This window comes from Alligator mississippiensis, chromosome 4 (genome assembly GCF_030867095.1).
Source record: "Alligator mississippiensis isolate rAllMis1 chromosome 4, rAllMis1, whole genome shotgun sequence".
In the NCBI taxonomy this organism is placed as follows: domain Eukaryota; kingdom Metazoa; phylum Chordata; order Crocodylia; family Alligatoridae; genus Alligator; species Alligator mississippiensis.
In genome coordinates this window covers 105985122-106007984 of record NC_081827.1, presented here as the reverse complement: position 1 = coordinate 106007984, position 22863 = coordinate 105985122, and the positions used below count along the sequence as shown (strand labels likewise).

The 22863-nt window shown below is 44.0% G+C and overlaps 1 protein-coding gene across 3 annotated transcripts; it reads left to right on the top strand.

Annotated features, from left to right (window-relative positions):
- The first annotated feature begins 1257 nt into the window (after positions 1-1257).
- TDG (thymine DNA glycosylase) lies at positions 1258-22811 on the top strand. Of its 3 annotated transcripts, none has more exons than XM_059726438.1 (10): positions 1258-1320; positions 5457-5605; positions 9323-9540; positions 10276-10345; positions 13474-13609; positions 13692-13774; positions 13855-13949; positions 16173-16344; positions 16684-16812; positions 20319-22811. In XM_059726438.1, the coding sequence occupies exons 2-10, from the start codon at positions 5533-5535 to the stop codon at positions 20456-20458; spliced, it is 1116 nt and encodes a 371-aa protein (XP_059582421.1). In that variant the 5' UTR covers positions 1258-1320; positions 5457-5532; the 3' UTR covers positions 20459-22811. The 3 variants fall into 3 exon arrangements, with proteins under 3 accessions (XP_059582421.1, XP_014463881.2, XP_014463884.2); XM_014608395.3 differs by lacking the exon at positions 1258-1320 and adding an exon at positions 1340-1430; XM_014608398.3 differs by lacking the exon at positions 1258-1320 and adding an exon at positions 2973-2996.
- The last annotated feature ends 52 nt before the right edge of the window (positions 22812-22863 follow it).

Sequence of the window (22863 nt, the reverse complement as noted above, 5' to 3'; positions counted from 1 at the left end):
ATACATGCATTGTGACAGAGAAAATAGCTTTGCTGTAAGACAGTACATTTGTCAGGCAGTACTATCCTATGGCAGAGTTAATTAGTTTACTCTGGGCTAATAATGCCACACTGCAGATGGTGATGCTTTACTGTGGACCTAATTAGTCAACTCCACAGTGAAGTACACGTGTAGATGCACCCCGCGTGTAATTAAAGGGTGGAACTCATTGCTGCCAGATGTGGAAGCTAACAGTTTAGCCAGATTCAAAAAGGGATTGGACAAATTCTTGAAGGAAAGGGGCATCAGTAGCTAGGAGTTAGGGGCACAGCCTCTGAATCAGAACTTCCTAGACCTTAAGGCCGTGTCCACATGTGCGGCATACTGTGTAGTTGTTACTGCACAGTCATTTAGTACTTGCATAAGCAAGTACTAAATGACTGTGCAGTAAACGGTGTTAGTGCACAGCATCATTGCTGCACAGTTATTTTTAGATGCTATTGCACAGTAGCAACAAACTCGTTACTACTGTGCAGTAGCGTCGCTGTCATGATTTGTGCCCACTGATGCTACAGCATCTCGTGTAGATGCAACCTAAATGCTGGGGGCTGCAAGTGAGAGCCAAACAGTGAGGGGAAAAAAGCCTGGTCACTGCCTTTCAGCATCCACTCTCTGCCACCGTGCGGCACAAGAGACTGGGCCAACGGACCAACGGTGTGACCCAGCAAGTGGCAGTTCTACTCTCATGCTCCAAGGTCCGTGGGTCACCACTTGCACCATCAGGAGCACAAAAGCGGCTTCCAAATAGACCAAGTGCTTGGCAATAGCTACTAAACAGCAGTATTTCTTGCCGCGGACTAGCCCTGCATTTTCTCCCAAGGCCTTTCAAGGGAGTTTTCACCCCAACTGCAGCCCGGTGGCTATCGGATACTTTCTTCTCTAGCCTTTTGCCAGGCGTCTGCTTGCATCACACAGGGGCAGGTTGCTAAAAGCCGGTGGCTGGGCTGGGAGGAGAGCTGGGTGCCTCAGGTGGGACCAGGCGGACAAGTCACTTTGGGTAGATGCCACATCCTTTATTAGACAAACGCACTGGTTGGAAAACCGACTTTTGCAAGACTTCGGGCCCAAACAGCCTTCTTCACTTATAGGAACCAGGCAGGAGGACTGGCGCGGGCCGCTTCTGCCCGGGGAGGGGAGGCTGAATGCAGACCCCCCCCCGCTCCGGGCCGAGGCCCTGAGTAGCTCCAATCCACGCAGGCCCGGGCCTGCCGGCTCCTGATTGGCCGCTCGCTTGCACGTGACCGGCGTGACTGCCCGGCCGGTCCGCTCCGCCAGGCGAAGGTAAAGGGGAGGGGGGAGGGGACTGTGCGGGGGGGTTGGGTTCGTCTCGCGCTGACAAAAGCCTGCTGGACCAAGCCGGCTCCGGGGATGGAGGCCGAGGGCTTGGGCAGGTAGGCGACCGGGCGGGCCCAGGGCGGGGGCGGCCCCGGAAGCCCCGTTCTGCGCGGGGGGGAGCCCCGAGAGTCGGGGGCAGGGAGCGTTGCAAGAGGGGCGCGACACCGCGCCGGCCGGGCCGCTTCCGGGCACGTGACCCCCCCCTCCCCGGCGCAGCCGTTTGGGCGCGTGCCCCCTCCCCCCCGCGGGCTCGTTGTGGGGGTGTCGTCACTCCTCGCTGCTGACGCTGCGCCCCGCCCTCCCCCCGCCGGGTCCCGCGGCCCAGTGCGACCCACGGGGCGGGAAATGTGGTGGCGCTGCGCCCGGCCCACTGCTAAACTCTCGGGCCCCTTCCCCCCAAAGACAGCCGGATCCGGGCTGGGCCACTTCCCGGCCCTCCACAGCTGAATCGGGACCGGGCCCCAACCCTCCAAAAACAGTTGGGTCGGGGCCAGGCCATGTCCCTGACCCCCAAAAACAGCTGGATCGGGGCCAGGCCACATCCCGGTCCCCCCACAGTTGGATCTGGGCTGGGCCACACCCCTCCCCCCAGTGAGTGGCCGGGCTGTCCCATCAACATGACTAGATGGGACCCCACTAGCACTGTCCAGGGTGCTGGATTGAGACCACTGGCTGGATCTGGCCCATGGTCCATTTAGCCCACCAGTCAAAAAGGTTGAGCACTATGCAGTGGTTTCCAAACTCTGACAGATTGCATACCACTGATTTAAAACAATGCGACCTTAAGTACCACTAGCACATTTTTTGTCATATAAAGTAATTATAATAAATCTGTTAACTCGTACCACTGACCGGTTGTCTGCGTACCCCTGGTGGTACCCATTCCACAGATTGGGGGCTTGAATTCCCATAAACTAGGGATAGCTGACCTTTACTGGCTGTGGGCTGAAATAACCCAACCTGAGTCATGCACTAGCTGGCATGCACAAGGATGTGGCTGCCACTGCAGTTTGCATGGGTGCATGCTTGCCAAGCCCCACATCCACAGGCTATATTTGGCCTGTGGGCCGTAGGTTGCTGACCCCTGCCTTAAGCAAAGGACGTCATTTGAACCCAGGTGTCCCACATCCCTACCCCTCGGCTGTTGGATACAAGGGAGATAATGATGACATCATATGGTCATTATCTGTGAATTTAGGCCTGAATTATTTTCCACCAAAAAAAAATGCAGTGGGTTTGTACGTAGCTCTGGGGTGACCAAAGCCACATTTTTTTCAGCAACTTGGTTCTTCACCAAAAATGACTTCTTGCTGTATGTAAGGATCAGTATGTAAATGGAGATGGGATATATATGGTCTATATGGGAGGGAACCATTCATATGGAAGGTGTATGTAGTGTATGGGGGCAGGGAACGTGGGTTCTCTGCATGTATACATGACATAAATATTATAAAGGCCTGGAGCCTGAGAGTTCATGGAGGGGTTCTATGTGTTTCTGTATATTGAGTTTTGTGCATGTATATGGAGGCTATATGTGGAGTAAGATACTCTGTGTGCATGGCGTGGAAGTCAGATTTCTCTCTGATGTGACCAGGAATGACCAGTTACAGTAAAGATTAAAGGTATTAACTTATCTGTCTTTGGCTAATTGTGTCACTCATGCATCTGTAATATCTTGTGCTCCATGTTAGATAGAACAACATACCCTGCTAATATAACAGGAAGGATTTCAGTGTTTTTTAAAATCTGAGAAATGTTAAGTCCAACAGCAGCTTTAAATCAGTCCCACGCTCTGTGTAGTTGTTAGTGTAGATTTAACAATATAAATTGTAATGTTTTCTAACATATGGGGCAACAGAAAAGTACAAGAAAATTATACATGTGTTTAGAGGTGCACCAATACATCGGTCTATATCAGATTGGCACCGATAAAAGGAAAATTGACCGGCTTCTTTTAGCTGGTGTAGCCAATAATGTTACCGATAAATGCCCCATGCGTACGCACAGCCACAGCATGCACATGGCCAGGAATGCAGCCTGGTAGCTTGAAGAGCAGTGTCCAACCGGTAAATCTGTGGGAGGGAAGGGGTGTTGGGGGACAGGTCAAGTCCCCCACAGTGAGGAAGGGAGTAGGGCTGGGGCAGGGGCAGGGGTAGGCACTACCCAGCCATGGCAGGGAATGGGACAGAGCTGCGGGTGTCTCATCCAGGAGGTGAAGGGGGTAGGAAGAGTGGAGAGGGGGAGCCTGCAGCGGGCTGCCCACTCTTGCCCCATGCACAATTCCAGGGGGACACATGTCTCCCCCAGGGACACATGCAGTGGCGATGAGCCCCCACCCCCCTGCATCTCCCAGCTGAGCTTCCCAGAGCTTCACACCACACCCCATCTCAGCTGAGCAGCTCCTGCCCCAGCCCCATTCCCTCCCTCACCATTGGGGTCTCGATCTGCCCCTCCCCACGTCCCTTCCCCCCCCCAGACTTACCAACCACACACTACTCTCTGAGCTGCTGGGCTGCATATCAGCTATCAGATCAGTATTGGTGGATATGGCTGGTTAATAATAGGTAGGGCTGTGCAAAACAGCTATGTCTCATTTCAATTTCAAATTTGGCCATTTTGGAGGACAGTGATTTGCTTCTAAGGGCAGCCATGAGAAGCCCCCAAGGCTGCCCTGCCCGGCCCCATCCCCCACCCAGCCCCAGCCTCCCAGCACTTAAAAAAAAAAAAAAAAAAGGCCCCACACTCACACCAGCTGTAGCAGCGGCAATCACGGCCTCTGGGGGGCTCATGGCAGAGCCCTGCCGTGTATCATGGAGCAGCGGGGATTGCACCACCCCCGCTTGGCATTTGCATGACAGCTGCCCTATGGCGCAGGTGCAGTGCGGCTCAGCAGGGCGCCATGCTGTCCGGGAACTGGGGCAGCTCCAGCAGTCAGCCGGAGCCCAGCACCACTCAGCCCCAGTAGCTCCAGCTCCCAGACAGCATGCAGCGCCCTGCTGAGCCATGTTCCACTCACACCATGATGGGGGGAGAGTCATCAGGGGGAGATCAGGGAGCCGGGCCTATGCAGGGGGTGCTCTGCCACGTGGCGCCAGAGCCCCTATGGCCCCTGCTACAGCCGGTGAGGGCAGGGCTTGGTTTTTTTTTTTGTTTTTCAAGTGCGGGAAGCAGGGCCAGGCAGGGGGTGGGGACGGGCAGGACAGCCATGGCGGCTTCTCCCACGGCTCCCCTGGCTATGCTCGACACAGGCTGCGCCAAGCAGACTTGGATGCTGGCGCTGGCCCCAGCTGGCAGCAGCAGCATGCTGTCATTCTTCACGCAGGTTCGGGGGCCCGCACCCCCAGGAGAGCTGTGGGGCTGAGCCAGACTCCTCCCAGGGGGCACGGGCCCCTGGATCTGTGCACAGGATGACAGCAGGCTGCTGCCCCTCCCCCAGAGCACTGGGATTGGAAGGGACCTCAGGGACAGATCGCAGACACTGGCCAGCTACAGATGTCAGTATCAGAGCAGTCCTTCCGCCCCTCTTCCCCTTCCCTCTTTGTTTCTGTTTACCTGCAAGCCCAGCTCCGAAACATCCAAAACATTTCTGAAACATTTCAGATGGTTTCGTTTAGTTTCAGAGATGCTTCAGAGCCTTCTGTTTCATTTTGCATTCGGTGTTTCGGGTACCGAAATGGGCCGAAACACCTCTGAGACTAAATGGCTGCCAAAATTTTGCACAGCCCAAAACAACATTTATCAGTGCACCCCTACATGTGTTTAATATGTCTGTAGTAGTCTGAAAGTTCTGGCTCTTGTTTAGGGCATTATTTACATTACAAGAACATGAAAGTGCTATTTTCATTCTTAGTAATGCTTAACAGCCATTAATTAATCAGCGTTGCCAGCGTATTCATTTAATGTTGGATACTCTACTGCTTTTTTATTAGATTTATCAATCATAAAAGCTGTGAGTGGAGAATATAACCTACAACATGCATCAACCATAGTAAAAAAGTGTGGAGTTTGTAATATACTGGATAGATTATAAACAATTCTGAAATGCTTGTAAAATATGTCTTGCAATTTTTTTTTTCTTCAAGGTATTATTCGCCTCTTCAACAAGCCCAAGCATTTTATCCATTTCCATTCCATCAAGTGATAACTGGAGCTCCTAACATGGAAATTATGAATGAACAACAAACTCTGGAGGGGACTCCAGAGACAAATTTTGCTTCAGAGCCTACTCAAGGTAGGTTGCCTAAACTAATAATTTTATTATGTTAAAATCCATATTAACTATACCTGCCAGCAGCCGATTTCTAGGATGATGTCTTAAATTGCCCTGCTGAATTTTCTCTTTTTGACATTCTGCACAAGCATTTGAATTTGATTTTTGTAATGTAAAAAACCATAAAGAAATAAGACACCCCATCCCTCGCTCAGTTCTGTAAAATGCTACTGTCCTAGGGCAAGTAAAATTTTTTGATAGGCGGGTAAATTGTTTTTAGTCAGTTTGGATTGCGAATTTAAAAAATAAATGGGCATTTTAGTAGGCTGGTAAAGTTTCAAAAAAGTTTTGTAAAACAGTGGTAGTAGAATTCTTTTTCACTGAAAATCTTTCAGGTAACCTTTTAATTACTATCCTGGTATTTCTGTGATTCATTGCAATTGTATGGCAGTTATTCAACAGTTTTGACTGTTGTTATTATTTTTTTTCAACCTGCCACAGATGTGAGCTCACTACAGTCAATTTCTTGAAGTACACATGAGTGTTATACTCTGAACATCACTAGGTAGTGTAGTGTTAAATAGATTACAGGTGTACTGGTAGTTTAGCTACTGATAAGAGGCAAGACACAGTTCTACAGCCCAGCCTTTATTGTTTACATCCCAAAGCACAAGAATATGCACTGTACCCCCGGGAGACTCAGGAAAAAATAAAATAACCTACAGACCAGAAGTAGGTCTGCTTGGATCCACTGAGTTCCCTTTTGTTCCCTATAATATATGTTTAAATATAGTTTACTGTAACAAACATTCACTAATTGATACATTTGCTTTTCTTTTTTTCTGTTTCACTAACTGGCCCTGGAAGGTGTCAGTTAGCTGTGATTTATGTCCTTGTAAACATTTTTGAGAGGATTTTACATCTCCTTCCTTTGTCATCTTTGAATGTTGCCGAATATACCATCCTGTTTTCTTTTTCTTTTTTTTCCTTTTTAAGGTCATCTCTGATAAGGCTGCTTTTGCTTTTACAACTTGGATACAATACTTAACAATATTTATCTATTATAGTACAGTTATATCTGGTATACTTGATTGCATCAATCACTAGTACTAGTATTCTTAATCTAAACTATAATATACTATGTTTGGGTTCATCTTAAGGCCCTGTTATATGAGGTTTCCTACCAGGTCTTGTGGTCTATTTAGTTTAATCGCACTGCTGGTTTAGCTGGACATGTTAGTTGCTTTCTTTACTTTGCTGACCGGACCAATTGTAAAGTCTGCAAAGGTTTCCCTTACCTCAACTTTCTGCTCCCTGACCAAGCTGCAGCCCTGCTTTCTGCTTTCTGCCCCATGCTCCTGGTGTAATCTGATGCTCTTCTTTCTGCTCCCTGCCCTATCTGCTGCTAGGCTACCTGTCTCCTCCCTAGTCTGCCATGTGCCACACATACAGAGGCTGGCTGCCTGTGCTATTTGTGGCAGTTAGCTGCAGGCTAGCGACCCGTGTTGAAAGCACTGAAACTGAGGTGAAGTCTCCACAAATTTATTAGTTGGGCTTGAAAACTTGACTAGAGACTTATGGGCCCTACCAGCCAGGAAAATTAAACCTAATAATCCAGGGAGAAATATGAAAGACAAAGATGATACAGCAACTTGCAAAGGGGAAAACAGCTGGTATTTCCTGCTGGAAAGCTGTCACTGAACTGTGCTTGGGTGTTCCATTTTTAATGACACCATCTAGGGCAAAAGTGTCTGCTAAGTTTGAGATTTCTTCTGGTTGTTTTTTGCAAGTAAGGAGACTTAATCAAGAGACTTTTGGAGACTTCCCTCAAGAGACTTTTGGCTGTATAAGTAAACAGCTTGCTCCTGTAAAAGAGGAAGAAAAGGTGATCTGTTGTTCTGCCTCACACACAGCCTCCAGTATTTCAGAGACCGTCTTTGTAAATAATTCTATCACTGGTAAATAGGAGTTTGGATTTTTCAGGCCCTGTTCATTAGCGTCAAAATAAAGAGAATGGCATAAGGACTCACTTGGATCATGTTATGACCAATAGTTATACCTCAGATGCTTAGTATGCTAGAATTTTAAAATATATTTTTTATCTCGTCTGCACAGGTAACTTCAGTTTTGTATATACTCTCTAAGTAACAATTCTCTTCAGGAATCATTTAAATTGAAAAGCTGGGGCACTCTCGAGTTTTAAACCTCACCTCAGTCTATTTCTGTTCAAAGAAGTGCAGACTAAATAATCTGTGCAGTTTTATCCATGTTTACTTCATGGGTTTATATCACGGCATATACCTTACATTGGCGTTCCCCAACCTTTTTCGCCCCACGGCACACCTACCTAAATAAAAAAGCACTGCGGCACACCAGATGTGGAACAGGGGTGGGGGGGTGGCTTGCAGCCAGCCAGACGGCATTTTGGGCTGGAGTCACAACCCTGCCTGGCTGGAGCCATGCTCCTGGTCTGTCTGTGTATGCAGCAGCAGCAGGGGGGGCGTGGCTCCAGCCAGGCAGGGGGCATGGCTCTGGCCCAGAATGCCGTGGCACAGCTGGATGTGTCTGACGGCACACTGATTGAAAAACACTGCCTTATATATAATTATAGACGTTTGTATTGTCCCTTTCACTTTCTCTTGTTAGACTTTTTACATGGCACTCTATCGAAACTATGATTTCCAACAATAAGCCTTCATATTTGAAAGCTGAACAGGAATATAAAACTTGTAATATTATTTACTAGAGCCTAGATTTTGTTGTTTCTAACTCTGTTCCCTTCCCCCCAAAAAACCAACAAATTTTATGAACTTTTCTTTCCCTTTTGGAGTATTATCAAGGGATCTTTGTTTCTATATAAGAAATTAACTGTGTGACCATTATAATCTGGGTTTGTTCTGTAGCCAACCACTGTAGCTTCCTTCACTGTGAGAGTTGGTGTATTTGTGGATTTATTAAAAATATGCATTTACAGTGACCATACTGATGTATCAAGTTATTGCTCAGTGCATATTTATACTGTGGAAATGAAGAAGGACTTCACTGAGCGTTTCTTAAACAGCAGGGCAAAATCGGAACTATTCAGCCTGTAAGATGATCTACAAGACTTGCAGTATATAATATAGTTTGTAAGTTTGCAACTTCTCAGTTATTAGAATTTATAACACAACTCTGAAACTTAAATTCTCCATTGAAGTCCTGGATGGCTGAAGGATTATTATTAGGGGCAGTTAGATAATTTTGGGGGTATGGTAGGGAACTCAAAGAAAAATATATATGATGCAGCTTCATTATGACTAGCCCTGTTTGTAAAAACCACCTGATTTTATCAATCCCAACAGGAAGAACCATTTTTTTTTCATTGTTATGATTCAGCAAATTAACTAAACACCTTTTTTTAATGAACTTTTCTCCCAGTTCCATGGTGTTTGTTACTGTACCTAGATTTTTGTCAGCATATCATTAACTATCTTTTTACCAAAAAAACACATTTTTTTTTTATTGTGATGTCCAGTAAATTAAGATTCTAATTTGATTTAACTTTTCCTGTGTATAGCACAGACTTAAACTTCCAATTTCACTGTCTGACCAGGGCTAGTGCCCTTTATAGACAGAACTTGCATTGAGATTTATCTGAAGCTGTTCTGAATGGTTATCCTGCATCTGTATTTTGAAGATAAGAATAGATTTTGGTAGACCAGTTGAAATGTAGCCAGTATATTTTGGTTTTTGTTGCAGAAGTTACAAGGGGCAGGAAGAGAAAAACCAAATCATCTGAGCCCAAAAAGCCTGCTGCCAAAGCAGCTAAGTCAGCTAAATCAAAAGGCAAACAAGAAAAGATCACCAGTACTTTTAAAGTCAAAAGAAAAGTGGACCGTTTTAATGGGGTATCTGAAGCTGAACTTTTAACCAAGACTCTGCCTGATATTTTGACCTTCAATCTGGACATTGTAATAGTAAGTTATATTCAGTTTTCTCAGTTGTGCATGTTTTGAATAGTCTGTAATTTATTAGCCATGATTTACTGCTACTTGTTTGTCAGCAGCCAACTTGCATTTTCTTAAATTACAGTAACACAGGTGTGTCAAGCTCATATGGCTCCTTGGAGCCAGATGAGTGGCATGGGACTGGTCCATGGGCCAGATCAGTCCCACAGACCCCTCTTACACACATTGCCCAATGTTGGATCCAGTGCATACAGCACCCATATGCAGTGCAAGTTATGGATTGGCCGGAATGGGTGCTGAGTGCATCCTGGGCCAGCCAGAGTGGGTGCTGCATACAACATACATCCTGGGCTCTGGGTATAAAGGTCAGTCTGATGCATGGCATGTGGGTCAACTCAGACTCTGGGACCGGGTAATGGGTGCTCTGCAGGCTGTATTTTTGACACCTGTGCAATAACAGAATTCTAGTTCTTGAAAAATCTAGGGTTTAATTGTGGGGGAAAGTAGAAACTGTTCACATATGGTCTACAAATACCATTGTTCTAGAGTCTTCAAATTGAGATGTAAAATACATCACTGAAAATTATTAATTGAATTATCATTTTGAATAGCTGCCAGTAGAATTGACAGAAAATGTGTAATGTAACTCTATTAATTTATTAATAAGCGCATTCCTTTTTCACCTCTGCTATTTTAAGGGTCATGTTTTTTAATCTGTGTTTTAATTAATATTTTGCCCTATAGATTGGCATAAACCCAGGCTTGATGGCAGCCTACAAAGGGCATCATTACCCTGGACCTGGAAATCATTTTTGTAAGTTTTATTTCTTTTATTGGGTTTGCAGAAATCTGTCATAATTAGAGGCATTGTATCATTAGGGCATCTGTGTCTTCACATTTTTTAACAGTTTTACAATTATCTAAGAGTGACTTAATGATGAGTGCAGTTTCTGTTACAGTTGTCAGCATAAAAGCCCCAAACCAGAACAAAATCAAGATGGATCAACAGATAGTCCTGGTCACAATGTACATCATGTTTATACGTGCAGATAAATAATTACTATATAAACATAATTAGATTGTATAACTGAAAAAACTTACTGGACTTAACTCAGTGTCGTAGGCCCTGATTTATTAAGACTTTTAGCTATTGCTACATTGTGCCTAACATGCATGTTTACACAAGCAGAGTTCAAAAAGAAAAGTTCTGCATCCTGGGACTGGAGACGCGTAGGTTCGTTTCCATTGGGATTCACACCAACTGTCACACTGAAGAGGGGAGTCCAGCCAAGAGGAAGTTTATAAGAAGGTTGCATGTCTGGGACCCCATGTCTCTTTTGATGTTAGACAGCATTTGTGCTGGTCTGTGCTGTCCAGGCTTGTGGATTACAGCTAGTTTAAGATTCAGTAGCATAAAAACCTCCACATGGGGTGGGGGGCACATAAATTTGCTCCTTGGTGAATGAAGCATGAGCCTACTGAACTTATTTAATATTCCACATAGTTTGTGCCTCCACCCTGAGTGTCAACCCTGAGCTTTCTCTTTTTTCTTGCTGAGGATTCTTAAGCATTTTTATTCCCTTGAGAATCATACTATGCACCTTCAAAAGAGTCTCTTATAGTATTTTTTCTATAAAATAATTATGGTTCTTGTACTCTGAAAATATTATTTTCTTATGTATATTTATGTACTTTATACCGTCCTATGTATATTTGTGTAGTTTCTTTTACATATAAACTGCTGAACTGTGTAATTCATTTTCATTGCATCCATAATACCGGCTGCTGCAATTTCTCAACCTTTCTTTGTTCCAACTCTCATAAGTAAAAAATGAGTGGGCTGACATTTGGGCACCAGTGTAACTTATTCTTCAGGGGTAATGCTATAGCTGTCAGAGAAGATGGCGGTCCCCCAAGGGATATATGGCAGCATGCTGTTGGCATAGCTCCTGGGGTAGAGAGCCATGTGCAATGAGTGGGGGTTGCAGGTGCAGCCTGCATGGTTGGTGGGAGGATCTTAAGGAAGTCAAGATCCAGCCCCCGATTACAACAAAGGTGGACAGTCTTGATTTAATTTATACAAAGTAAAAAACAAAAGTATGCCCTGAGTTGTTAGTCAAAAATGTTCTTTAACCAGGAGTCCCATCTAGATTTAAGGGAAGAGTCTCCCTTAGTTTGCTTAAACAAATTTATTTTTAAAGAATTCTGTCTTTGGTCCCCTCTGAAAATCAAAGTATGGAGACTGCGAAAAGACATGCAGTTATACTAGTGGGAGTAACCTGACAGTGTTAAGTAATACACTGGCAGATGGGCCAGCTTTTCTAGATGCAATCTAGAGTCAGGGAACCTGGGGATGATGCTCAAGGGCAACCAGTACGGTTTCATTAGGGGCAGGTCATATCAGACCAACCTGATTGCCTTTTATGATCAGGTCACAAAAGCATTGGATGCAGGTGTCGCCGTGGATGTAGTCTTTCTGGACTTCAGCAAGGCCTTTGACACTGTCTCCCACCCCATCCTCATTAAAAACTAGGTGACTGTGGCATTGATGCCTACACAGTCAGATGGATTGCAGATTGGCTGAAGGGTCGTACTCAGAGGGTGGTGGTGGACAGGTTGTATTCAACCTGGGGGGAAGTGGGCAGCGGAGTCCCCCAGGGCTTGGTCCTTGGGCCCGCACTGTTCAATTTCTTTATCAGCAATTTGGACGGCGGGGTGAAAAGCAACCTGTTCAAATTTGCTGATGTTACCAAAATTTGGGGTGAGGTGGGCACATTAGTAGGGAGGGAAAGACTGCAGAATGACCTGGATAGGTTGCAGGGGTGGGCTACCAAAAACAGGATGCGTTTCAATACTGACAAGTGCAGGGTGCTGCACTTGGGCAGTAGTAACCAGCAGCACACTTATAAGATGGGAAGCTCCCTTCTTGAGAGCACGGAAGCAGAAAGGGATCTTGGAGTCATCATTGACTCCAAGATGAACATGGGCCGACAATGCGAGGTCACGGTCGGCAGGGCTAACCGGACCTTATCGTGCATCCACAGGTGCATCTCAAGTAGGTCCAAGGAGGTGATCCTCCCCCTCTACGTGACACTGGTCAGGCCACAGCTGGAGACTGTGTCCAGTTCTGGGCACCCCACTTCAAAAGGGATGTGGACAACATTGAGAGGGTCCAGAGGAGGGCCACCCGCATGATCCAAAGACAGCAGGGAAGACTCTACAATGAGAGGCTATGGGACCTGAACCTGTTCAGCCTTCACAAGAGAAGGCTAAGGGGGGACCTGGTGACCATCTATAAACTCACTAGGGGGGACCAGAAGGGTTTGGGGGAGACCTTGTTTCCCCTGGCGCCCCCCTGGGACAACAAGGAATAACGGCTACAAGTTGTTGGAGAGTAGGTTTAGATTAGACATCCATAAGAACTACTTCACAGTAAAGGCGGCTAGGATCTGGAACCAACTTCCAAGGGAAGTGGTGCTGGCTCCTACTCTGGGGGTCTTTAAGAAGCGGCTTGATGCCTACCTGACTGGGGTCAATTGAGCCCAGTTTTCCTCCTGCCCAGGCAGGGGGTCGGACTTGAAGATCTACAAGGTCCCTTCCGACCCTACTTCTATGATTGCAGTATCATATTTTCAGCAATTTTCTATCTAGATTAAGTAAAAGCCATGAATGTAATGGGAAGTTATAAAATAAATATTTACAGATAGACAATTACTTTAAATAAAAATGAAGTTGCTTAACTTGGAGTCCATCTTTAGCATTCCAGTATTTATATGCCAGTCGGTGTCTTGTTTAAGTAGTGCTTTGACATAGTGTCTGTCATGTTAATATCTCCCTAGAAATAAATGTTTATTTAAAATGCTGGCATTATTGAAGTATTCTGGCAACTGCAAGTGTTTCATAGTGCATGAAAGAATAACATTGTAACTTATATCTCCACAGGGAAGTGTCTTTTCATGTCTGGGCTGAGTAAAGAACAATTGAACCATATGGATGACCACACTTTACCACAAAAATACGGTATTGGATTTACAAACATGGTGGAGAGAACAACACCAGGTAGCAAAGACCTCTCCAGGTAGGATAACATGGGATCGGACCATTGTCTAAACAAACATGTGGTCTTAATCGTGAATGATGGTTTTCTCTCTTTTACTTAGTAAAGAGTTTCGGGAAGGAGGGCGAATTCTGATGCAGAAATTGCAAAAATATCAACCTCGCATAGCAGCTTTTAATGGAAAATGTGAGAAACTTAACTTTGAACAATTTATCCTTTATAACAGCTTTCTACCAGGTGTGTAATCTGTCTCCGTTTTGGTTTAGGTATTTATGAAATTTTTAGTAAAGAAGTGTTTGGAGTAAAAGTTAAAAACTTGGAATTTGGATTGCAGCCACACAAGGTCCCCGATACAGAAACGGTAAGTTCCTTCCGCTATACAGATATCGTGACAATGAACTGAAATACAGAACAGCAGTTTTGTTATTCCAAGGCTAGTGAAACCAAGTGGAGATGTAACTAAGTTACATCAGTGAAGATTTTGCCCAAAGCGCAAAGGAAATGAAGGTTTCGTATTTAAATAAAGGTATTAGGCTATCCATGACAGAAATTTATCTGACCAGTTCTTAAAAACCTCCCTGGAAAGAGATTTTGTCATCTTCCCAGATAGTGTAGTGCTGTTTTTCAACCGCTTGTGCATGCCTCTAATGGCAGTTTCACCTAAATTCTATTTCACTGGTTTGCAGAGTAGTCCTTTGACTCTGTCACTTTTTTTTTTAACTTGTTCTAGGCCTTTTGTCAAACCTATTTGAAACTTCTCCTCACCAGGTTGAGAAACCAGTGCCCTAACTTACTGTTTTCTTTATTTATCAGATGGTGTCTATTATCTTTCCAGCAGTCCTTTTGTACAGCACTGTTCCACCGTCAGGGGGCCAGAGCCCTTCCATAGCCATAATTTGCACAGCTATGTATTCGCATCTAGTATTTGGCACCATCTGGCAAAGAAAGGGAACAACAAGTTAGGGCAGCAAGTTAGGGGGAAGAGGGTGGCAAACAGCCAAACACGAAGCCGGCTCGGCTCCACAAGAACCCCAAAGCATGGGACCTGGGGCAGTCACTCTGATTTCCCCCCCCCCCCCCAGGCATGGCCCTGGTGGTGGCCCTGAGCCTCCCAACCTTGGGAGCACATGGCTCCTCTTCAGGCCTTCGGGGTCTGCTCTCAGGAGCCACATAACAGTGCTTGACTTCAGACACAGGCAGTTAAGAGGGGAGTACTGTCTGTTATGTGAGGTGGCCTGCAGACAGTTTCCTGACTGCACAGCTGCTCTACTTTCTTCCTGTTGTGCCACTGTAGTCCTTTTTGAGCAGATACTTTCCTCAATTCTGCATGGCTCTATAATAGGGGTGGGCAAAATATGGCCCAGGTGCCGGATCCAGCCCGCCAGGCCATTCTATCCGGGCCATGGGGCCCCTAAAAAATTTAGAAAATTAATATTTGCTTGCTCCTAGCTGCCTGTCAAAGATGACAGGAGCCAGGGGCAATAGGACCCAGAAGAAGCTGGTGGCAGGACCCAGCAGCAAGGCCTGCCCGGCCCTGCCCCCCCAACCAGAAACCCCTGCCTAGCAGAGACTTCTGGCCTGGGACCATGGGGCTGTTCCTGCTTCCCTGCACCAGAGAAGGAATTGTGGCCTTCAACAGCTTGCTAAAACTCTGTAAGTGGCCCTCTGCCCAAAATAATTGCCTATCCCTGCTCTATATACATCCTGTTGATGAAACCTTCCCATTTCCATGTGGTTATCAGGCAAGTGGTCTCCTTTTACAGCTTGCTTGCTTCCTGGTAGACTCCCCCAGGAGACACTCCCTGAGTGATATCTCCTGCGTGGCTTCCTTTGTTAGAGATCAGCAAGCCTCATTCCCAGCAAGTCGAAGCTAAAACCCATTTGGAAGCCTCCAAGGTCAGGGTCCTATGTGGAGACAAGTTCCTTCCTCTGGCAGAGGAGGAGTTAGCAGCCATATTAGTGGTGCAGTTTTTCACCCATTGTGGGTTCTTCCTCCTGGGGTAACAGTACAGAGCAAAACAAAACAACCCTACACCTGCTTTTCTCTTGTCAAATTCAGCTGGCAAATTCCTTTGGTCTTCCTTAGTCTTACTGCATCAGCAGTGGAATGTAAGTAGCTAACTAATACACAAGTGGACCCTAACCAACTAGCATGAGGAAACATACGTGGATTTAATCCACAAATTAGTCTTAAAATATTTCTTCAATAGACACATTGACTTTGAAATTGTGTATGTGATTTGAAAATAAATAACCCAAGATGATGTGTAGGTGGCTTGTTAATTCATATATACTGCATCTTACTAGGCTAGTGATTTCATTTTTCTGTATCCGTGTTAAATGTTAGTTTCTAGAGCAGCTGGTATAAATTGTCATAGCTCACTCAGCTGAAGACCTGCTGCCTTGTCTGGGGTAAGATCCTCAGCTAGTAAAGGGACATGGAATGAGGACTTTCCTATCTCCTAGGCATTACTTAATGTTTGTACAGAGCTATTTAATTAGTCAGTTCTTGATGCTTTAACAGCTTTTGCATGCTTGACAGCGTATCTAATCTAGCCTTTACTGATCTTTGTCTCTTGTAAAGCTCTGCTATGTTATGCCATCATCCAGTGCAAGATGTGCCCAGTTTCCTCGTGCGCAAGATAAAGTACATTACTATATAAAGCTCAAAGATTTAAGGGATCAGCTGAAAGGCGTCGCACCAAACACAGAGGTGCAGGAGGTGGAGTACACATTTGACTTACAGCTTGCACAAGGTATAGTGGGTTTTTGATAATCCTTTTTTAAAACGTATGCAACAGCCATGTCATCATATTTGGTGTAATATATAACAGCAACCAGTATTAATCAAAATAGACACAAAAAAGATGTATATTTAATTAAGAAGATTTATTTCAGCTCACCCAAACCAGATGGTGTAGAATTACATTTTTTTTCTTGAAACCCTAATTGTATTTATTTTTCTAAGAGGTGAAATGACTGCAAAGTAAAAGATATATGTATTATTTTGCTGTGTGGTTGTCTGACAAAATGATCACGGCTTGCTTTTATTCTGAACATTAACAGGTTGAATCCTTTTCTTTTTGTTTCTCCAGAGGATGCTAAAAAGATGGCAGTTAAGGAAGAAAAATATGATCCAGGATATGAAGCAGCATATGGAGGTGTTTATAGTGACAGAACAGTCCATGAGAGTGAACAGTGCAACTTCTCTTCAGATGGAACTGGTAAAAACTTGTATTTGTGGCTTTTAATCCATAAATTCTTAAACTTGAATATATTCTAGGTTTCCTACCCTTCTAGGCAGCTTCCGTAGCTGATTTTTCTAAGGCTTTGCAGTACAACAGCATTTAGGGGCATATGTCAGGGCTTGGGGGAGCATCTGTTCACCAAGGTCCCCCAGGGGAGGACAAGAAATAACGGGCACAAGCTGACTGAAGACTGCTTCAGGCTAGATGTAAGGAAAAACTTATTTATAAGTTGAGTGCCGAGGGTTTGGAACAGGCTTTCCCCAGAGGTGGTATAGTCATCCATCCTGGCAGTCTTCAAAAAACAGCTTTTGTCATTTACTTGGATTTTAGGAAGGCCTTCAATATGGTATCTCATCCCATTCTTATAAATAAATGAAGACACTGACTTGGATGATTACACAGTCTGTTGGGTGGCATATTGGCTTGTGGGTCGCACTCAGAGAGTAGTAGTGGATGGGTTGGTATCAACCTAGAAGGATGTGGGCAGTGGGATACCATAGGACTCGGTCCTTGTACCTGTACTCTTCAATGTCTTCATCAGTGACTTGGATGTGGGCATGAAGTGTACTCGGTCCAAGTTTGCGGATGATACTAAATTACGGGGTGAAGTGAACACACCGGAGGATATGGAACAATTGCAGGCAGACCTGGACAGGTTGGAAAAGTTGGCAGAACACAATCGATGCAGTTCAACAAGGACAAATGCAGAGTGCTGCACCCAGGGAGTAAAAATATCCAGCACACGTACTGGCTGAGAAATGACCCTCTCAGCAGCACAGAAGCGGAAATAGATCTCCGAGTCATAATGGGCTCCTAGATGAACTTGAATCATCAGTGTGACAAAATCATCAGCAAAGCTAACTGCAATTTATTTTGCATCAGCAAATGCATGACAAATAGAACCAAGGAGGTGATACTTCCCCTCTATGTGGTATTGGTCAGACCACAGTTGAAGTACTGCATACAGTTTTGGGCGCTGTGCCTTAATAAGGATGTGGTTAAGGGTTTGCAGGCCAAGCCCTATAAGGAAAAACTGAGGGATCTGGATCTCTTCAGCCTCCACAAGAGAAGGCTGAGAGGTGATTTTGTTGCTGCCTACAAATTCATTAGGGGAGGCACAGCAGGGAACCAGAGATGCCCTGTTCACCAGGGCGCCTCTTGGGGTAACAAGGAACAGTGGTCACAAACTGACAAAGAGCAGATTTAGGATAGATATCAGGAAGAACTTCTTTATGGAAAGGGCGGCCAGAATTTGTAATGGGCTTCCAAGGGAGGTGGTGCTCTCCCCTACTTTGGGGGTCTTTAAGAGAGGGTTCAATAGGCATCTGGCTGGGATCATCTAACCCCAGCACTCTTTCCTGCCCAGGGCAGGGGGTCAGACTCGATGATCTGTTGAGGTCCCCTAATATCTGTGAATCTTGACGCCCATCTTGCTGTGGTCATTTGATTTCAGCAGTCTTTTGTGCCCACGTGCAGGGTAGGGGGCTGAACCTGATGATCTGTAAGGTCCCTTCCAGCCCGTAGCAACTATGAAACGATGAAATTATTAAATGTGTGATATAGGAGAAATTCTTCATGTCTTGCCATTGGCACCTCCTGTTTTATTTGTGGGGCAGGAAGGGAGACACATTTTCTTCACCGCTGATTTGTTTTTAAGTAAAATAGATTTTCGGCAACTTCAAACACCTGTCCAAAGACTTTAAGGAAGATTAAACAAGTTGTTTATGTAAAATAACTATAATAATTTCACAAGTAAAATATTGAATTAACCTGTTATCTTTATACTCCTTTTTATCTAAAAATTATAGTGCTTTTCATAAGGAAAAGAAATAGAACATAAAAATGAAGGTAGCAACTAAGTATAGTTGCAAAGTGTGTGGTAAAACACACAATAAGAAATTGATAGAGCTCAGATCATCTAGTTATATTAATGTTGGCAAAGGTGAATGTATTAAAATTTATTGTACCATAGTATTTTACTGTAGTATCAGAGATGGATGTTATACTCAAATAATTCTTAGATTGATTAATTTGAAAGCTAATACAAAAGCTGAATTTTATTACTGCAGTGATGGGAACAGAGTTAATAACGTAAATTTTAATCAGGCAGAAGATAGGGCAAGGTGGCATCTTAAAGACTAACTGATGCAGAGAAATATGAGCTTTGATAGGCAACAACCTACCAAATATTGCTAGATACTATGAAAGGACAAAAGTGAGTACGAGGAAACCAAAAAAAAAAAAAAATCCTATGCAGAACATTTAAAATTGCCCATTTAATATTATTCAGGAAGACTTAATCTTTGATGTTCTCTAGTTTTTGAGTGCATTCTTGACTTGAGTTTCTTAACAGCTCCATCCTAGGTCAATACACTTGTCTTGCAGACCTTTGACAGAAAACACTTTCAGCCCCATGGGAGTTTAAGGAAAATTATAAGCAATAGAACAAGGGATGAGTGAAAGAAAAGGTAAAATTTGAACTCGGATTCTCACAGAATAATTAATCCATAATTGGGAGTTCTAATTTACAGTTAATACCAGGGACGCTCAACCTCCAGCCCATGGCCAAATCTGGCCCAGAGAGCCATGGCATCTGGCTTGTGGGGTTCCTCACAGGTCAAGAAATTTTGATGGCAGGGGAGCAGTGGTGAGTAATACTGCCACCTCTCCCCTGCTGCCAAATTCCCAAGCCCTTGGGGAACAGATTGGAGCCAGACACCTCCTCCCCCAAGCTGTGTCGGAGCTGGGCCATGCCTTCTCCCCCCCATGTGGCCAGATCAGGGTTTGGCCACACCCCTGTTCCCCATAGTTGGATCAGAGCTGGGCCACACCCCTTTCCATCCCATGCAGCCAGGTCAGGGCTAGGCTACAGCTTGGTTCAGCACCACTGCTATAAACCACCAATCAAGATAGCACCAGAAGTTACAATTAAGGAATTGGCACAAAAAAGGGAAAAGAACAATGATTGCAGAGTTTCCTCAGAGGTCTCTCAAAATTCATTTCCTCTTGTCACTTTCTTACATACATTGCAGCCTTTGCACCTTCCTTCTAAGCTGTTCATGCTCTCTGAAATTCATTTCTTATTCCCTTATACTAAGAACATAGTGGATTTGGGGTGGTTACGCGATTTCCAAACAAAAAATTAGAGGATCTTAAATGTATTTAATCATTGTTACTTCATTAGCAATGAACTTACCGGCTTCCACTCAGACTTAGGCCGTTATGTTTTGATCTCCAGCCCCTACTTTGCCCCATCCCCAAAATTTTTATATTTTTAAGAAGTTAACATGAACTGGAGCTAATACAAAATAACACTGAAAATAAGGAAACAAACTAGAAACAAATATGTTGGGCTGTGGTGCAGAATAGAGAAAGTTGGAAAATGGAGGGGAAAATTGCTTGGAAAATATCAGGGTTTTGGGGGTTTTTTTTATTTCCATGTAGCCATTATCTGACCAAATATTGATACTTTTGTTTTCCAGCATCAAGCAATCCAGAGTACAGTGGAGGTTCATGCTTTCGTGATGTTCCTAATGGACAGTGGATGACACAGTCCTTTACAGACCAGATTCCAGAATTCAATAACAGCAGGGCACAAGAGCTAGAAGGAAGCAGTGTATAAAAGCTGCTTCTTCAGTGTATGCATAAATGCTGCAGTTTTAATGCAGTTAACAAAAGTGGTACCTCAGTTCTGTAACTGAAGCATTTTAATAGTATTTTACCTCTCTTAGATATTTTATTGTAGTCCAAACCAATTGTGTGGTAGATTTAATCTTATGAACTAGGTAATTTTAAGGAAAAGTCCAACTTAAAAAAAAAAAAAAGTAGCCCTTTTTTGTATATGAGTTTTCTATTTAACATGCACCATTTCTTGCAGTTTTTGACAAACTGCTTTCTCATCTATGAAGACTGGTTTTTATTTGGGGGTTAATTTTCTTCTGTGATTTTTTTTAATGTAGCAGTCTGCAGAGTTATAGTTTTTACTGACTCCTTAATAAGTTTGGATATTTCGTAATCCTTTTACACCCAGAGAGGGGAAAAAGAAAATGTAGCCCTGCTCTCACAGGGAGCAAGGCTTTAAAAGTCAATGTAGTTATACAAAGCGTGCATTGTCAAGGTCTGCCTTCACTTTGCTGCCATAGGTGAGAGAGTCCCACTTTGCAGCTAGTAGTAGCTGATTTGTTTTCTGAGCTAAGATGGGAGTCCCATCTCCATTTGGCTTGTTGGCCACCTAGACCACGGGTCAGCAATGTTTTGGAGTGTGAGCCCACTTTAACAGAGCTTTGCTCCTGGCACAGGCCACTTCCACTGGCCTCTGCCATTGCTACTACTCCCTCCCACAGTGCTGCTGCCACTGTTCCCCCCACTCATACAGCTGCTGTTCAGGCAAAGCTCCCTTCCACTGAAAGGCCACAAGCTCCCCTGGTTCTGTGGACTGGATAAAATGGCTGTAGGTTGCAAACTGCTGACCTAGAGCTCTGATCTATCCAATTTGTGAGATGCGATGAGAATGAAGGAGAATCTAGTGTGTTGAGCAGGAACACAGTTTGAATTGCTCTAGTTCAGCTGACTTGAGATGAGGCCTGTTTAGGATCCCTTTCATTCCCTTGAGCCTCCTCTGGAAAGCACGAGGTGGAAGCTTTTGAGCTTTGCAGAGCTCTAACACTCTAATTTTCATGTTTTTCTCTAACATGCCATTTGGCCTACACCAAGTAGCTCTAGCACTGAATGGAGAAATAGAACCCTTTGGAACTGGCTACCTTTGCAGGAAATGGGGAGGCTATGCTCCTGGCTAAATGCAGGAACAGTCACTTATTTGTATCGGTCACCAAGAGGAAAAACTAGAATGAATCTGAAAGATTAGGGATAATTGATACGGTTCAGTTCCCTTTCCTCTGTGCCTCTAAGTGTAGGGGGATTTTTCTGTTTGCTTCCTTCAGGAATAATGATATAGTGAGGTTAAAACCATGGGCAGCTAATCTATGAAAACAAAATCAACCCTGGAAAGTAAGGACCTCTTCTTAAAAATTTGGTAAAATAGTGCATGTGTCTCTGTGTACACTTTATGTGGCCAATGTTTAGGGAGTGTGGAGGAAATTAATTTCCATGCTTGTGCCTAATATCACTGTCTTTCCCTCTCTTTTATAGAGGAGAGTTGGGGGAAAAAAAGCAATAAGTTGATCAAAGCATTAATGTTTTGATTATCTTATGAGAGCAGGTGCTTTATATACTTGAAATGTACACAGATGGTATTTCTGTAATCTGAACTAGTTAGAGATTACACTACCAGGTTTGTTTTTTTCTTCATCTTCTCATATGCTTCAGCAGTTTTTTCATCAGAGATTGAATGGATGCATTCAGTGTAGATCCTAAACCTACTGTAATGCTTTTGGATCCCACACACTGCCAGCTTCCTATGAGGCAGGCATGCTATTTACAGTTTTCTTCCCAAATTGTGTGGCTTAATCGTAGAGTTTCTTAAATCAAGACAGTGTGCATTATGGTTCTGATTATGCTTATTGGCTCCAGCATAAAGCTGTTCATTATATTGTCAAAGATATGTAGGAATCATTCATTTGTTATTTAAAACGTACTGTATCATGTGTCACTGTTTACATGGACGTTTTCCTGCTGGTGCTCAGAGTATCTTGCATCAGGGATTTGTTACAATTCAATTTATTTTTCAACAAAACTCTGGAAAGCATGTAACTACCATTGCTGAGAAAGTAATGTGATAGTACATAACTACTGTAAAGATGGCTTCTTAATTTGAAAGTCTCTTCTTTGACAGGCACCTACTGCATTATGTAGGTATAAGTATAGTTAAACATACAAAGACAATTACATTAAATATTGCAAGTGATGTGTATGTATTCTCTCAGAACTGGTGCTCTTTCATTACATTAATATGGAGGTTTTTAAACTGTCTTAAAATCTACAAATGTTTCACAATAAAATCAGGAATTGTATTGGAATCAGATGTGTTATTCTGGTTAAAAGTGATATTTTGCTAATCTGCTAATAACA

Coding starts and splice junctions, on each gene's coding strand:
- TDG (XM_014608395.3), top strand. CDS start 1,408: ATGGAGGCCGAGGGCTTGGGCAG. Junction 5,606..9,322: donor TGCTTCAGAGCCTACTCAAG/GTAGGTTGCCTA, acceptor TTTTTGTTGCAG/AAGTTACAAGGGGCAGGAAG. Junction 13,775..13,854: donor AGCAGCTTTTAATGGAAAAT/GTGAGAAACTTA, acceptor GTTTTGGTTTAG/GTATTTATGAAATTTTTAGT.